Genomic DNA, 13,600 nt, shown 5'->3' on the forward strand with positions numbered 1-13,600 from the left:
GTACTCCGTGCGCTCAAAGCCATCATCCTCACAAACGTAAAGTGATGCACTCCAAATAGAGATCAAGGAAAACGAATGCCACGCAGGTCACCAGGCTTTGAAAATAGAAGGCACCCGAAGTTGTTCTACGTGGCTGTCCCCAGCCACCCATTCCACCCGCTCGACAAGGGATCCTGGGCCGAGCCCGGCCACCCGCGGGGGCGGGGCCGGGACGGCGGCGGCGCGCTGACGTAACGGGCGTGGGTCGTCCGTCGCGCCGCCCGGCGGGGAGTGGGCTGGCAGCCGTAGCTGTCGCCCGCTTGGTTGCGTGACCGCAGGGTCCGCGTCCGCTCCCTCCACCCTTCGCCCTTCGCCCTTCGCCCTTCGCCTCGTCCCGGCCTCCGCGGCCCGGCAACGGCCGTAATGGTGCGGTCGGCGCTCCCTGCGCGGCCCCGCTGAGCCTCGGTGCGGCGGCGAGCGCGGTCGAGGTCGCCATGCCTACCCGTGAGTGGCCGGCCGAGGGCCGGGGGCGTTGGGAGGCGGCTGCCTGCGCGACGCGCTTGGGCCGGGTAGTCCTCCCGGGCGGCTGGGGAGGCTGGGCCGAGCTGAGCGGAGCCAGGAAGTGTCTGCGAGCGGCGGAGTTAGTTTCGTTTCGGCTTAGCCTTCCGGGGATGGCGTGAGCCCGTTGCACGGATCGGGAAACTGAGGCCTGAACGTTAAGAGAACTGCTGGGACGCGCTGTTAGGAGGCGGCAGAGCTGGTGGTAACCCAGACCCGTGGGATTTCAAAGTTAAAGCCCTTTTCCCACGGCCACACGGCTTGGTGGGACCTTATGGAAATACTGAAAATAACTGTGGTGCCATTGTCAGTCCCTTCTCACCTCAGGGGCCGGACGTCGCTAGTGGACGAGCCGGCCCCGAATCCCTTCCCGCGGCCCCCAGACAGACCCCCGACAGCCTAACTCGGCGTCCGTATCGCGGCCGGGGCGGCTTAAGTCGGCGCTTTCTGTAGAGCTTGTTAGGCAGAGGCACCTCGACTGTGGCTTTTGGACCACACTTCGGATTCACCCGGGCAGATGATTAAAAATGCCGGTTTCGGGACCTTCCCTAGTCCCATGGAATTAGAGTCTGGAGCTTGGGCCCCGGAGTCTGCATGTCTAATAAGCGTCCCTGGGGTTACCAAGGCACCCCAAAGTTTAAAAGTCACTCGGTATTGGAGGATTTTTAGACAGACGCGATACTACAAGTACTACTAATGACCTATTTTAAAATGACCCAGATAATCGCAGTGTGACTTTATAGCCATTGGTCAATATGGATATGTGCAAACTAGGGAAGCTCCTGATCTTGGGTAGAGAGGAAGCAGCTTGGCATTGATGTGAGAATTCAAGTAGGACTCTTTTGACTAAGTGTTCAGTACCATAGGATCTTTACACGCTTGTGAATATATTTCCTAGAATTCATAACTACTTCTAGTTGTCCTTGTTTTTGTAGCCATCTGGGACGCTGAATTTGCAGGTCAGTCTCCAATGCACGTTTCGTCTAGTGGTGGGAAAGAGTTATTTCTTGATATTCGAAAGATTGATATTTTCCTGATATTTAAGGATATTAAATTTAAATTGATATTAAAGATATTTAAATATCGAGATTTAAAGATTTTCCTGTGGCAAATCTTTACATACTCCTGATGTAGAGATTACTTTTAACTCCTCATACATGTGTGGGTACTGTGGATTTTGTTTTCTTTACACACCACTGTGTGTCCTTAACTCACGTTCTTGGACTTCGCATCCAGTAAATATGTCCAGTTTAAATTTCTGTTTTATTCCTTTTGGCTGGAGAAATATCATTTACAATCATCTTCAGTGTTATTGCCAGTTTATTACTTCTAAATTCATGTTCACGTTATTCAGTGAATATTTGAGACTAGCAGTATGCTAATCTTTTATTTTCTGAGAAACCAAAGGGGAGGAGGTAAGCACCTATTGAAAGTTGAGGCTTCAAGTACAATTCATTGGTAACATGCCAAAATTATCCTGTGAAATAAAATTTTTACTTATGTTCTAGGGTTATTTAGCTTCACAGAGTGGATATAGTAAACTCGTTTCTTTTCAAATGTTTAGTTTATTCTGCAAAATGATTTTAGGATGGGCCATGGTGGAGTTTACATAGTTAAGAATGCAGATTTCACACCCTGACTGGAAGACAAGTTAAATGATTGTTTTATCTGTCATTGTTAGTATTTGTCATGGTACATTTTTTATGACTGAATAAAAGTGTGCTGTGGATTGATGGGAGTACCAGTGTGAGGTGAGTAGTGTTCATATTTGCCTTTTCTCTCCTTTGGCAGTCACAGCTGCCAAAATTGCTGGGATAGTGCAGTGGACAATAATATTTCTTTGAAATTCTGTTTGTAGAATATATATCCAACACAGAAATGGCAAAATTGTTGTTCTCTGTAGGAATTTAGGAGGAAGTTCACAGCTCTTAGGAGGAAAACTGTGCTCAGATAAGCTAAGTGTTTTTGTTTGATTGGTTGTTTTAATGTTAAATGGTTGAGAGGCTCAGTGATAAGCCCAAGCCAGTTAATCCGTACGAGTTTTAATTAAAATCAAAGGGTTGGAGGCGATCACTGTGGTCTCTCAGACTCTACAATTCTGAGAGCAATCCTTGCTGTAAATCATAGAATTATTCTACTCTTGCTATTTTATTGCTTATTTGGAATATTGGTACTCATTGAAACTGTTGTTAGTAACTAGAATCCAGTGAAGCATGCAGTAACCCCATTGGCTAAGCAATGATATATCTCATGAATATTAACAGCTACTTCACTGGAATTATTTTGGAGATCCATAGACTCTGAGAAAGCAACCACCTGGAAGGATGCCTGACAGGAAACTGCCAGGACACAGACACAATTTTGTGATTGTGTTACAAGCCTGTCGTCTGAAACAATCCTTAGGCACAGATTTCAAGACTATGCTACTGAATGCTATTTCAAACCTGTAAACGTATAATTTGACACATCATTTTTCTAGAGGCCTTTATTTCATTCTCCATTCAAAGGACCATTAAGAAGCATTTTACTTTAAAGATTTTCAAACTCTGAATCGGAATTTGAGTTGGAACGACTATTAAAGCTTCTTAATCATTTTATTTTGTGTATCAGGAAGCTGAGCCTTCTGTGAGTTTCCATGGAGTAAAACCATGACTTGAACACAGAACTGGTCCTTATAATCAGTAACCACAGTGAGCATAGTAACATTAATTTTTCTCTAGCACTAAATTGATAATAGTTTAGCCTTTTTTTCCCCTTGAGTTACATTAAGACAAATGTAAGCTTGGTCAAAATTTAAATCGTTCTGTGAACTTACAGGAATGTATTTGCTTCCATCCTGTCACAGAAATCTTTGGAAGAGCTGTGGATCCCACTGGTGTGCTAAGTAGATTCTTGTTTATATAGACACAAACTTAAACTTTTAGTAAACTCCTTATGTGAAAGTGGCTCCTGAGTTCGCAGATAACTTGTCTCAAAACAGGTCCAGTAAAATGTGCTCTTTTATTTTATATGAGAAGTTATTCTATATTTTCTAGGGAAAACCGAAACTCTCAAATATTGTTTGCTGTTAAACTATACTTTGAGTAATTATGTGTGTTGAATCCTTTCTTTTCTCATTTAGGTACTGACGTGGAGGTCTAGGCAAATTTCTTAGGCTGTAGTAATAATATGGTTACTCCATGTTTGTTTTTCTTTTGATGAGGCTAATTATATTTAACTTATTTTTTAATTCATTTTTATGAAAGAAATGCAGAATGAATTGTAAAAGAGGGGTGCTGATTGAAGTGTTTTCCTTTCAGAGACACATTACATGCAAACTTGACCTACACTTTCATATTACTGGATTATTAGCCTTTTGTGTTCATTCATATTCTCATTCTTTCTCTCCCCTTTTCCCTTCTTCCCCCCTTTCCTCGTTGTCCCCTTGCTTCCTTCTCCCCTCCCCTCCCATCTCCCTCCTTCCTCCGTTCTTCTACCCACCATCTATGTGTCCTGCCAGAGTTGTAGCTGATGAATTTTCTTTTTTGCAGTGACCTTTGGCTTGGCACTGCCCTGTTTGCTGCCCAGATCTGATCTTTCATTCTGTCCCCACTCATGGGGACATGGGGCTACGTTAAAGATTATGTAGGTGGTAGGAGATAATGCTGGAGAAAGAGAAAGCCAGAATTTGAGGTTTTTTTTTTCTTTTCTTTTTTGAGAGGGAGTCTCGCTCTGTCGCCCAGGCTGTAGTGCAGTGGTGAGATCTCTGCTCACTGCAACCTCCAAATCCCGGTTTCAAGCAATTCTCCTGCCTCAGCCTCCCTAGTAGCTGGGACTACAGGCATGTGCCGCCACGCCCAGCTAATTTTTTGTATTTTTAGTAGAGATGGGATTTCACCGTGTTAGCCAGGATGGTCTCAATCTCCTGACCTCGTGATTCACCTGCCTTGGCCTCCCAAAGTGCTGGGATTACAGGTGTGAGCCACCGCTCCTGGCCATTTGAGGGGTTTTATATGCTCTCACAATCACAGTTACAGTGGCTTTTTTATAGGCTTAGTAGCAGTTTCCAACTTACTGATTATGAAGACTTACAGTTTGCTATTAGTAATAAGAAGTAATTATTGAATATTGATTGTGTGCTAGGCAGTATACTTTGTGCTTTACCTGAATTATCTTATTTAACTCTTCCACTTTGAGAGAGGCCCTATTTGACCTGTTTTAGAAGATAGAGAGATTGAAGTTCAGAAAAGTTAACATTCCTAATGACAGTAAGTGGTAGAGCTGGTATTGCAACTAGATGGGTCTGACCTCTTAAGTCCCAGCTCTTTTTTCATACTATAGTGCTCTGAGCCAGGCAGGAGTTGAATAGGCTCCCATCAATTTAACACTGTCACTTTTGCTTAACACTGTGCCTGGTTATGTAATAGGTGCTTGGTAAATGCTGAATAAATTAATAATTGAATCTTTAAAAAATTTTTAAATTGATACATAATATTTTCACATTTATGGAGTAGGGTACATGTGATATTTTGTTAAATTCATACAGCGTGTAACAATCAGGTCAGAGTATTTAGGGTATCCATCACTTTGAGTGTTATCATTTCTGTGTGTTGGGAACATTTCCAGTCCTCTCTTCTAGCTACTTTGAAATATACAGTACATTGTTGTTAACTATAGTCATCCTACTCTGTCATCAGACATTAGAACTTACTCCGTCTAACTGTATGATTTATCTATTAACCAACCTCTCTTCATCCACCTTGCTCCCCCACACGCTTCTGGCCTATATGCAGAATGGATTGAATTGTAACTGGAGTCAGATAAGTTATTCTTTGGATACCATAACCAGAACTTTTTTTTCCCATGAAGACAGCGTTATAAAAGTTTTATAATTTGGCCAGGTGCAGTGGCTCACACCTGTGACCCCAGCACTTTGGGAGGCCAAGAAGAGAGGATCGCTTTTGGCCGAGAGTTCTAGACCAGCCTGGGCAACATAGACCCCGCCTCTACAGAAAAATTAAAAATTAGCCAGGTATGGTGGTACATGCCTGTAGTCCTAGCTACTTGGAGGCTGAGGCAGGAGGATTGTTTGAGCCCAGGAGGCTGAGGCTGCAATGAGCTATGGTCTTACTACTATACTCCAGCCTGGGCAACAGAGTAAGACCTGTCTCTAAAAAGGAAAAAAAATATATATATAGTTTATGATTGTGTTCTTTGCAGGCCTATCTGTACCATATTTGAGGTCTGAGACGAATACAAATGGAGGTCTGCAAATCATAGTTTAAATCAGGGATTTTCAGTCTTTATTGATGTCTGGGACAGGTTTAGGGGTGACAGGGGCTGTCCTATGCACTATAGGACATTAAACATCATCCTTGGCCTCTACAAACTGGAAGCCAGGAGTAACCCTCCTGCCCCAAGCTTCTGACAACCAAAAGTGTCTCTAGACATTGCCAAATGTCCTCTGGGGGACAAAATTGTCCCTGGTTGAGAACCACTGGCCCAAATATTTAAATGTTGTAGACCATACTTTGCCCGCAGCCTGGCCTGCTTTCCCATGCAGGGTCCCCAGCCTGCTCCCTAGGCATTGCCTTCTCAGTGCAGAGGTCCAAGTAGCTTTCAGGCTTGATCCAGTCAGTAGGACCCTGGCCTGGGATTGACTGTCATTTTCCTTCAGGGAGCCAGGGTGGGCAGGTTCCGCTCCTTTGATACTGTACTTTTCCATCTCAAGATTTCTAGATAGATAGTTGTAAGCATCTCCCAGAACTATACTAGCTGAGTAGCTGGACAGATGGAAGGTGGAAGCCTAGCTTTCTGGGGAACTCAGTCTGCTTAGACTCTGACTCTAGGTGACATGGAATGGGGAACTTGAAGCAAAAACAGCTGCAGCCATCTTTCTCTGGTAATTTGAGATGGAGTCTCACTCCGTAGCCCAAGCTGGAGTGCAGTGGTGTGATCTCGGCTCACTGCAACCTCCGCCTCCTGGACTCAAGCTATTCTCCTACCTCAGCCTCCCGAGTAGCTGGGACTACAGGTGTGCGCCACCATGCCTGGCTAATTGTTTTGTATTTGAGTAGAGATGGGGTTTCACCATGTTGCCCAGCATGGTCTCGAACTCCTGAGCTCAGGCAATCTGCCTGCCTCGGCCCCGCAAAGTGCTGGAATTACAGGCGTGAGCCACTGTGCCCAGTCTTTCTCTGGTTTTCTAGGGCAGTGATTTTCAGTTATCACTACTCCATGCACTGTCCCACCCACACACACCGCTGTAAAAGGAGAGACAGTCCTCTGTGTTTTGCAGGGCAGAGGCCCTTTTTTTCATGGGTCAAATAAGATACTGATTTTTAGGATGAAACCATATTTTACTCATTACATGGCTCAGCTCTGGTGTGGAATGATCCAGTTATCGTTTGCAGTGTTTCTGTTGTGGTGGGATGGATTGCAGTGAATGAATCTTCATTCTATAGTGGATGTAGAGAGGTTTTTATTGGTACCATTGAAGGAAAGGGGTCCCAGACAGTCTCAGAAATAAAGAGGAGGGCACAGAAAATCGCAATATGGCCCCCAACTGCTTCAGAGAAGAAAGAGTGGACCGGAAGATAGGACATGAGTCATTTGTCTAGGTTAAGGAGTCTTCAATCTTTTTGCTAAATGAACCCTTTTGAGAATCTGATGAAAGCCATGATTATTCTTCCCCAGAAAAATGCAGATTCTCACCCAAAGTTTTGCATAAATTTGAAGCAATTCAAAGGCATACTAAGATGGAAAAATGAAGTGAATCACCACAGTGGCAGTTCTCTGAGAAAAGCACCCTAACTGAGGTTGTGGAAGAATATCATTTGCCAAATATATGATGCCAATATAAGTATGTCTTTTTCTACTTTTTTGTCTGTTTTCCCCGTAACCTTTTAACATTATCTTGTTTTTTCTTACCTTCTCTGTTAGCCTACTGAAATCTTTAAGGTATTATTTGATATACAGATGGATATTCAGTAAGGCTTTTCTAAAATTGGTATCTATGAAGAGAGTTAGTTCAAGAATTGCAGGATCACCAGAGAAGGAACTTTAAGAGAGGGAAAAATGAAATTTAATAGAATTTGAACTTAAAAGGCTGTTTTATCCAATCATTAAGGGGAAAGTGAAACCAAAGTAGTTTTGGGGCCAAGGGAAAAGTTCCCCTTTGCCCTCTGAAGGTTCACTGAAAAATCAACTGATAAAAGTCAGATTAATTGGAGAAAAGGCATACAAATTGATGTAACGTATATATGCACGGGAGCCTTCAGAATGAAGACCCAAAGATACAGGGGAAAATGCCCATTTTTATGCTTAGGTTCAACAAAGTATGGACATTATATAGAAATATTGGCCAAAATATGAATGATCTAATGTTAACAGACTGAGTGGGGAAACTCAGCAAGGCCCATCTAGATTTTTCTTGGATTCTCTGAGCATGCATTCCTTTCTTCTGGGTATGGGGCAGGACCCTGTCTGGCTTGGGGTCTTGTGACCCACAGTCAAACAAGGTAGGTCAGGTAATTTCTTTATGATCAGTTTTTACACAGAAAGGCTGAGGGAAAGTTAGAGTAATATTTTCAGTTTTATGACTGGGTTTGGGGAAAAAGGGTTCTGATTTTTGTAATCCACCTTGGAGAAGAGCGATTCTGGTTTCTATAGCTAGCCTTAGGGGAAAATGGGACTGAGAGACAGGAAGGCAGGAGAAGGTCAGAGAAAAACTTTTGCTTTTGAGGCCTTCATTTTGGAGTATGTTTTCTGAGGCCCAACAATAGGTTAACTGTGCCATTCAGCTAGGTAATGGTGTGGTACTAGAACCCAGCTCATCTGAATCCTGGTTGGGTGTGCTCACAGCTACATACTTCCTACGACCTGCATGGCACATGGAAGGGGTGGGAGGTAAGCATGATAGAAAGCATGGCTAACAGTATAAAGAAGGATTCAAAATTAATATCAGATAGGAAAAAAATTATTATTTACAGCATTTGTACAAATCTGAAAGCAAAAAACTATGAATCCTATGTGGTTAGAATACATTTTTGGTCTCTTAGATTACCAAAAGACTTAACATGCAGAAGCAGTGAAGTACAGTAGAAAAGACAGAAGTTTAAATTGGTACAGCATTTTTGGAAAGCAGTATAGCAATATATTATCAAATACGCAAATAATTCTTAAACCATTGACACAGTAATTTCACTTTTGGGGATCTATTCTTTTTCTTCTCTATAATTGGTGTTTTCCTTCTACAGTTAGCATTCTACAATCAGAGAAGAAGATTCTTAAGATGTTTTTACAGCTCAACATAATTTTTTCAACATTTTTATAATTCAGCATTTTATACAAATTTTTATAATTTTTTTCAAAACCTTGAAATGACATGTTAAAATGCTGCATTGAACTGGTTTTTCTTTAGCCTGTAGAAAAGAACTTTGAGTTACCGGTCAAGTAGTTTTGACCATACTGGCTTAGGAAAACAGTGCATTAGCTGTCTGATTGCTATCATGTAAAAATCTGTGAACGACTTTGAGCAGTCATTGGCGGATTTTGTTGTTCAGGAACAGGAATGGGGCTTTTTTCGTATCACTTGTATTTTTTTTTTTTTTTTTGAAAGGAGGAGGAGGAAATAATTTCTGCCTTATTAAGTGGTGGTTTAAATCATGAAAACCTGAAAGGTTGAGATGAGTCATGATGTGGGGGTTCAGTTTATTGGGAGCTGACAGGTTTTTATTTTTCGTTCTTTTTTTTTTTGGAATGATCTTGTGTTATAGAGTTGAATAGAGTTCTAGGGAAGTATGATCACAAAATGAATGTTGGCAATTCCTCCTATGATTAATATGTCAGACTTGTCAAAATTCTCCCATCACATGTATTTGCCAGGTTTATTCAGTTCTTGAAATGAGGCAGCTCTCAAGTATATTCTAAAGCAGACAGGAACTGGTGTTTTTCTTCTTTCCATGTAGGGTATCATATTCTTTTGCATATGTATTTCTTGCTCTCTGACTTTAGGTGTTGTTAGATAGTGTGATTCTAATTTTTATGGAAGAAGGAAACACTAGTCAGGTTTTTTTTTTTTTAATTTTACTTCTGAATCAAGAGTTTTCTGTATTCTTAAATTGGGCATTAAGCCGTTTGCTTTACAGTCTTTAAGAGGAATTCTGTCCTCCTAAATGCTATTTTTGTTTTTATTCTTAGTTGGTGAGTTATTCAGCTGTACCTTTTTATTGTTATTACCTGAACTCCAGGGTATTTCTGCTGCAGTAGTTTTCTGGGTAATGCTAAGTGTTCTTCACATCCCTGCTATTTAATTGGTGTTTTTGAACAGCTGTCTTGGCAATTAGCTACCAAGTTCGCTTGCTGTGGTTACAGTTAACTTCAAACGAATTTCACTCCTGATGAGCCGAGTGAAATGTAAGGTGTCCAAGGTTGGCATTGTCATTTCCTGGAATCTCATAAACTTTGCAGAAGGTACTGTGCCAGGCTAAAGGAATGGCCCATTTATGACATCTGACTTGGATTGTTTTATTTTATTAACTTAGTTAAAAATAATTTTACTAGCTTTTTAACCTACTAACTGGAGAAGATTATATCTCGTACGGATATTTAGATGCAATAGAATTTATGTAACTGTGCTTTAGAGGTGGAAATGCTTTATGAACATGTTGTTAGAATCAGCAGGTTGTCAGTTCTTGCATTATCATCCCACCGTCTGCTGCAGCTGGCTCTAGAAGGGCATCTACAGCAGGGAGGACACTCCGGCCAAATGTATAACACCTAAGATTCTGGCTCTAAGTCCCTATGGCTTCTCCTGGTTTCTTAGCTGGGCTGGAGTATGTGAATTTCAGAGGTCCAATTACTTTTCATTTCACAACTCAAATTGGAAGCAGACTTAAGTGACTTGTCATGACCCCTTTTCCCTTGGTTTCATCTTGCTTCTTTGGTCTTCCAGTGATGGGGGTATCTGCCCCAGGACAGTTCTATTTCTAATACCTATACAGAAGCTTCTTCCCCTGGCACAGCATCCTCATTGTTGGTTCCTGAGGATTCCATGTTACTCTTGACCCGCATTGATGAATACAATCAGTGAGGGTGGCCCAAGGGAAGCTTGAGCTTTTAGAGCCAAGTTTTCAAAATTTCTTCCACAGAGTATAATAAGGACTGTTGTATGGGAAGGATCCCGACAAGACTGTGCAGGTGGCCCTCTTTATCTGACCAGCTTCAGCTGGAGCAGTTCTGTTTTTTTTTTTAACTTTTATTTTAGGTTGATGGGTACATTTACAGGTTAGTTAATAAGTAAACTCATGTCACAGGGGATTGTTGTAATACTATTGTATTGTTGTAATATTATTGCACCCAGGTACTAAGCCTAGCACCCAGTAGTTTTTTTTTCTGCTCCTCTCCCTTTTCCCGGCCCTCCATCCTTAAGTGGGCCCCAGTGTCCAGTGTTCCCTTCTTTGTGTCCATGAGTTCTCATCATTTGGCTCCCACTTATAAATAAGAACGTGGTGTTTGGTTTTCTGTTCCTATGTCAGTTTGCTAAGGATAATAGCCTCCAGCTCCATCTGTTCCCACAAAAGACAGTATCTCCTTCTTTATTATGGCTGCATAGTATTCCATGGTATATATACACCACATTTTCTTTATCCAGTCTGTCATTGATAGGTATTTAGGTTGATTCCATGTCTTTGCTATTGTGAATAGTGGAGCAGCTCTATTTTTATCTCTTATTTGTGACATTCTGCATTTGGTTTCAGTAGGGAAATAATGTTGGCTACTTTTTAAAAGTTTGAGGTTTATAGTATTAGATATTAGAATATGCCCTCTGACAAGAATTTAAGCTGTTTTATAATCAATAGCTCGGGAACCTAGAGGCAAAAATAAAGGCTATTTAGTTGATAGTGCCTCACCTGTTTTGCTCTCATGATCTCCAAGATTGGAGATTTTATAATCTCTTCTTGTAGTCATTTCAGTCATAGGTACTGTCAGTATGTTCCTAGAATCACAAATGTTCTTTCAATTTTTCTTGTTTTCCTGTTGGATTTCTCTTAGCAAATATTTTTGGGCCTACATTTGTAAGGCACTGCTGGCTGGAGAATACAGAAGTGAATAAAGCAGTCAGTAGCTTCAAAAAGTTTACCTTATTTATAGAAGGGTATAAATTGCTATAACACAGAGAATGGCAAGCACGATTAGAATGGCGCTATTGGGGGCCCAGGGGAGAGACTGCACCTCTGATTGGAAGAAGAGAGCAAGGGGAAGATGAGTGGAGGACAGCTTTCTAAATCCGAGTGCCTTAAAATATAGTACAGATACAGTGGTCAAAGGAGAAATGCTGGATTGGGGAAAATGTTTGAGATGAATTATGCAGGTGGAAATAACCATGAAGCAGTTTAAGTGAGACAGTGCTAGGGAAGGTGAAGAATTTAAGGCTGTGTATGTGTGCACATATGCACATGGTAATTTTGTCTTTTATTCACATATTTATTGAATGCTATGTGTCATTTATTATGCTAGACACTGAGGATACAGCGCTATCCTCATACAGGACATATGGACACCAACAGGGGCGTCGTCCCTGCCTTCATGAATCTTGGTCTGATGGGGAAGAAAGGTGCTCAGCACGTAGTTAGACTGATGAGACAGGGAGCTTTAGAGGGCCTATGGTTTCTTTCCTTTACTGCTGTGTTTGTAGTTTTGGTAGTGTCTGGACCATGGCACACATTCAATGTTTGTTTATAGAGTGAGTCAAAGAAATGTAATAGATGTTACTAAAAAAAAGAAACACAAGTTGCTATGAAAACATGTAAGTGAGGCTGGAGGGAGAGCAGTTAGAGGTTATTAAAATACAGTAGTCTAATTGGTGGGCTTTGGACATGGATGGTGGTTGTAGGAAGTACTGCAGCGAACAAATGTGAACACTTTTGAGGAAATACAATTGATAGGATTAATAGGATCAAAGGATTGAGGGAGAAAGGGGAGTAAAGATTTACTCAGGATTCTGGCTTTATCATTTGGGTGAATGGTTCTGGTTCGCTACAGGGACTTTTTGGAGGAGGAGCAGTTTGGGGAAATTGAGATGGAAGATGAGTCCATTTTAGGATATGATGAGTATAGTGCCTTAAAGACATTCAGAGTATGTTTGTAGGAATAATAGTGCATAAAATTACTAAAGGATAGGTTGTGTAGAGGCTAAAGAAGCTGAGGGCAAACTCTTGAGGAACATGTTTATTTAAAGATGGAGTGAGGCACAGGAACCGAAGAGGGAGCAGGTGGGTCATTTTTTAAACAAATACCATTGCAACAAATGTTTGCAGGATGAGAGTTATGAAAGACTCAAATGACTCACACTTATTTTTAGTAGCATTTGAATATTCCAATGTAGCAAGAAGCAGAAACACTGGACAATCTCTTACAGTTTAATCTGATATGATGACAATAAAGGTAATTTATGAAACACTTTTTTTTAAGCTTTAGGACTTAAGAACAATTGTTGTGTCTCAGCCATGGCAGTTCTGTCCTATAAGTCTGGCCTAAACTGTCTTTTCACAGCTTTCTAGCTGGGGGAGGTGATTGTCAAGTTATAATTGGGTGAGAGGATGTAAACTGTAAATTGTGCAGTTTGCAAGTAGAAATTAGGGTGGCTCCACATATGTAAGCTAAAATAAATAATATAGAACTAAACTGTTAGTAATTTATCAACCCCTTGCCATCTTGAGAATCATAATGTGTATTTGTGAAACAATTGAATGATTTGCAGGCAGCAGATGTAATGTTTATGCAGAGTTGCTGGGAAACTGCTTTATTCACACAAGGAACTGAGGGACATTAGAGACTTGAGCTGTCACCTGAGAGTATCAGTCAGCTCTTGGAGTTTTCAGTAAGCTTCCTTTCCCCTTATACAGTGAATACTGTTCTCCTTTCCTCCCCATCCATTGGTTTCTCGGCATCTACTTGGTCTGACACAGTAAACAGGCTCTATTCTCTCTTTTCAGCAACACAGAAATATTGTTCAGCCTGTCCTGATTGAGTACAGCAACCTGCTGATTAAGGGATTAACAATTTTAAAAGTATTTTGTAC

General features: G+C 41.4%; 1 protein-coding gene across 9 annotated transcripts in view; it reads left to right on the plus strand.

The window, feature by feature from the left end:
- Nucleotides 1–246: 246 nt before the first annotated feature.
- EFR3A (EFR3 homolog A) overlaps nt 247–13,600 on the plus strand; it is a 117,910-nt gene continuing 104,556 nt past the window's right edge. For 7 of the 9 annotated variants that reach the window (XR_009214734.1, XR_009214735.1, XM_032760449.2 and 4 more), the window contains exon 1: nt 264–483. Coding sequence is in view for 5 of the 9 variants with exons in the window: in XM_058443642.1 (XP_058299625.1) it covers nt 474–483 (10 nt within the window). In the remaining 4 variants the exon portion in view is untranslated. Of the gene's footprint in view, nt 484–1,477; nt 1,497–13,600 lie in introns of those variants that run through there. The other 2 variants (XM_032760447.2, XM_032760450.2) reach the window with 2 other exon arrangements.

The sequence above is a fragment of the Hylobates moloch genome, unplaced genomic scaffold (assembly GCF_009828535.3).
Source record: "Hylobates moloch isolate HMO894 unplaced genomic scaffold, HMol_V3 SCAFFOLD_9, whole genome shotgun sequence".
NCBI lineage: Eukaryota > Metazoa > Chordata > Mammalia > Primates > Hylobatidae > Hylobates > Hylobates moloch.